This window comes from Atta colombica, unplaced genomic scaffold (assembly GCF_001594045.1).
Source record: "Atta colombica isolate Treedump-2 unplaced genomic scaffold, Acol1.0 scaffold51, whole genome shotgun sequence".
Classification (NCBI taxonomy): Eukaryota; Metazoa; Arthropoda; class Insecta; order Hymenoptera; family Formicidae; genus Atta; species Atta colombica.
The window spans coordinates 1,470,979-1,474,412 of NW_017259541.1; the positions used below are offsets into that span (position 1 = coordinate 1,470,979).

The window sequence follows — 3,434 nt, forward strand, 5'->3', positions numbered from 1 at the left end:
TATATATATATATATAATTTATTTTATAAAACATCTTCAACGTTAATATCTCGTGGCTATTAAATATAATATATCGTCAATTAGTCTATAAACATTCATCGTGTTGTCCTCATTGTCGTCGCCGTTGTCATTGTCTCTGTCGTTACTGCCATTAACGGGGTAATTGAATGATCGTAGGAACAATAATTTCACGGGTGTCGTTAGTATAAAGGGAATGGTTAGCTCCTCTTGGTCGTCCATAATTAATTAATAGTTAATACAAAAACCCGGCGACGGAACTGTCACCGTTAGGATAGATAATCTCGCAAAGTTTGAAGTTCTTAATTAACTTTTTAATTAACAACTCTTCGGTCACATAGTTTCGCCATGCAAAACTCTATTAATTTTCATTAACATACAGGGTGTCACAGAATACAATCCTACTTTTCTATAAATTATCTTTTACAATATTATTTTAACGCAAATTTAATCGGATTTGAAGATTAAGTTAATTCAAGAATTAATTCAAGTGACTGAATGAATTTTAATTAAATTAACTTGAAAAATTCGAAAAATTCAACAGAAAATAGCAATTTTTAAGCAAATAAATAATTTAATCAGATTATAACTAATTATAAATATTAAGTTCAATTTAAATAGCTCAAGAGTTAGATTTACTTAAATTGTATCATACTTAATCAAATGATTGCTGAAAAAATTTTCTTTTCAAAAGTACATTTTGTTTCTGGACACCCCATATAGGATACGTCTATCTGCGCTCGTCATGATTCGCTCTTTCTCGCAAGCTCGACGTTTCCATAAATGGAAAGAAAATTGTGCTCATAAAAAAATGAAGAACAAGAATAAAGCGGAGACCAGCTTCAGCCGCCATCTTTTCCGAGAAAAATAAAAAAGAAAACGTGGACGACGTGTGTCCGCGCCTGGCGTCGTGTCGCGTCCGTGTCCTGCGAACTAACTGGGGGGACTACAGGTAGTTCCCGTTGGGTCTACAGCGACCTGAGTCCTGCTGGCGATGGCGGGAGAAGCAGAAGTCGCGTTAGTTTCCGCCGTCGGACTGGTATTTCCGTTGTTTCCACCGCTTCCGGAAGTAGTTTGCTGGATATTGGCAGGCTTTTGAGTCACATGAGTTTGATAGTGCTTAGCCAGATGGGCTTTCTGACGGAAACTCTTGCCGCAGAGATTACAGGCGAACGGCTTTTCACCGGTGTGCGTCCGGATGTGCACGTTCACGCTGTATTTGTCCTTGAAGCCCTTGCTGCAGATGCTGCAATAGTGCAGGGAGCGTTCCTTGCGCTGAACACTACTAGGTGAACCGCCGGAACCGCCAGTCTGTTGCTGACTCGCGTTGCTGGTCTCCGTACCAGCATTACCGTTACTGGCGCCATTGGCATTGTTGCTATTGCGATTGGCGCGTCTGACATATTTTTTTGGTGGCTTGGAGGTGACTCCTACGCGTCCGGAAGTCAGCTGCAGTTGACCCGAAGGTTGCTGCTGTTGTTGCTGGTCCACGTCGGTTCGTTGAGCAGATTGCTGTTGCAGAACGTCCTGCTGAGCAGCCGTAACTACTGTCACAGTGCTCACCTGGCCCAGATCAGCCGGTAACGTAATAGTACCCAGGCTCCCACTTGCTGGATCTAACGTGTACATTACTGTAGTGGTCGCCGATACGTTACAAACCGGCTCGAGGCTGCAATACGATTCCACTACTTCATTCGCGATGCTCTTCAGCTTTTCATAATCACCCGGTCGATAGGTCGTCTGATCCAGCTGTGAGAGCAACAAATCCTCATCGGTACAAGTCTGCATAGAATCCTCCTGTTGTTGCTGTTGTTGCTGCTGCTGCTGCTGTTGTTGCTGATCAGACACCATTAAAGCGGTTCCCGAAACCGGCATCGAGATAGTGGACGCTTGCGAGGATGGTGAGGATGAGGAAACAGATTGGGATGGTCCTGTATACAGTTTGCCTTGAAGAGCACTTCTCAAGAGACTTTCGGCAGAATCCCCGGCACCAACAGCGACCGCAGCCGCCGCTGCTGCTGCTGCGACTTCTTGCAGATTCTGATCCGACAACTTCCAATCGTTATTGTTGTCACCGGAACAGTTAGCCGAGGATGCTCGTGCACACAACTCTTTGCTCTCGACGAATCCGCTATCATCGGTAGCGTATTGCGATGAGGGTACAGTAAAACCACGGCCATCTGGGCCATGAAACCTTTCATTGACGCTCCTGGGTACTTCGCCACTAGCTTGTTCGTGATCCTGTTCGCCGGAAGACGGCTCCATGCTCAGAATGGCGTCCAAGTCAAGATTGGGTCGCAAAGACCAAGAATCGCCAGACGCAGGTGCCGGACTCTTGCAGCAATCCAGCGCATCCATCGAGTTTGCCTCGTTGTTCAGCACCGTCAGAGTATAGATGGCACCGTCCGTGTTCTGTCGGTCGTTGGTGGTACAACCCGCACGACCCGAACCGACGACTTGATGATGATCGTTGGGACCGCCGGCCGCAGAATGAATGACGCCGTCATTGGTGTGTGCGTTTGAGGACCAACAGTACTTATTGAGGTCCTCTAATAGAATGTTACATGTCTGTTCCTTGCTCTCATCCTCCTGGCCCCAATAATCACATTCGGATTGATCCATGGCAGTGGTCTCGCTAGTCTGAACGTTTCCATGTTGTGAACGCACCTGGTGATGCACGTGATGATGCTGATGATGATGACTCAACGAGCCAGTGATGGTCGAAACGGGTGGCAGTGCCGTCAATGTATTGTTATTGGTTTCCTTGATAAAAGGCGAATTACCATGCGAGCCCTCATGATCGTCATGGGTCTGAAGGTAGCTGCCCATAGCGCGGCAGCCACTGGCACCGCGATGCAAAAAACTCTCCTCATCGGAGACGACGCCATCGGCCGAAGCGCAGTGCGGCGGCGGCGACACCACGAAGTCGAAGAAGTCTGTCTTCGGCAGATCTTCGCCGCCACCTCCTGGGGCGAAAGCCTCCGTCAAGTCCATGGAAATGATATAGCGGCGCTCGTTGGACTCGTTGTCGTCGGCACCCACTCTAGTTGATCTCGATAATCCGTTGAAGTCTGCTGGACGATGCCGACGTCGGTCTGAATTGGATATCCTCATCAAACGCAGCGCCCTCGACTCCGCCCCATTCGCCACCGCATCCTCGAGTTCCACGGACTACCTGAAAGAAGGAAATGATGCGATTTTAACGCAATTCTCATATAAAACTAGTTTGCTGATTCTTTACCAAGAAGGGAACCAGAAATGAAAATGCGTTCCCTTTATTAGTGTAAAAAGTTGTGTGCAGTTTTTAACATAGATATATTTTATGCTAAAAAAATTAGCTGCAATCGTCATAAATATATAATAAAAAGAAAACAGAATGAAAGAAAATTCAATTTAGTGTATAATATCGTATTTTT

The 3,434-nt window shown here is 46.0% G+C and overlaps 1 protein-coding gene across 1 annotated transcript; it reads right to left on the reverse strand.

Moving 5' to 3' along the window:
* Positions 1 to 950: 950 nt before the first annotated feature.
* On the reverse strand, positions 951 to 3,132 carry LOC108691740 (sal-like protein 1). The gene has a single exon (XM_018199616.1). The coding sequence runs from the start codon at positions 3,130 to 3,132 to the stop codon at positions 952 to 954; it is 2,181 nt and encodes a 726-aa protein (XP_018055105.1). The 3' UTR covers position 951.
* Between the last annotated feature and the right edge of the window lie 302 nt (positions 3,133 to 3,434).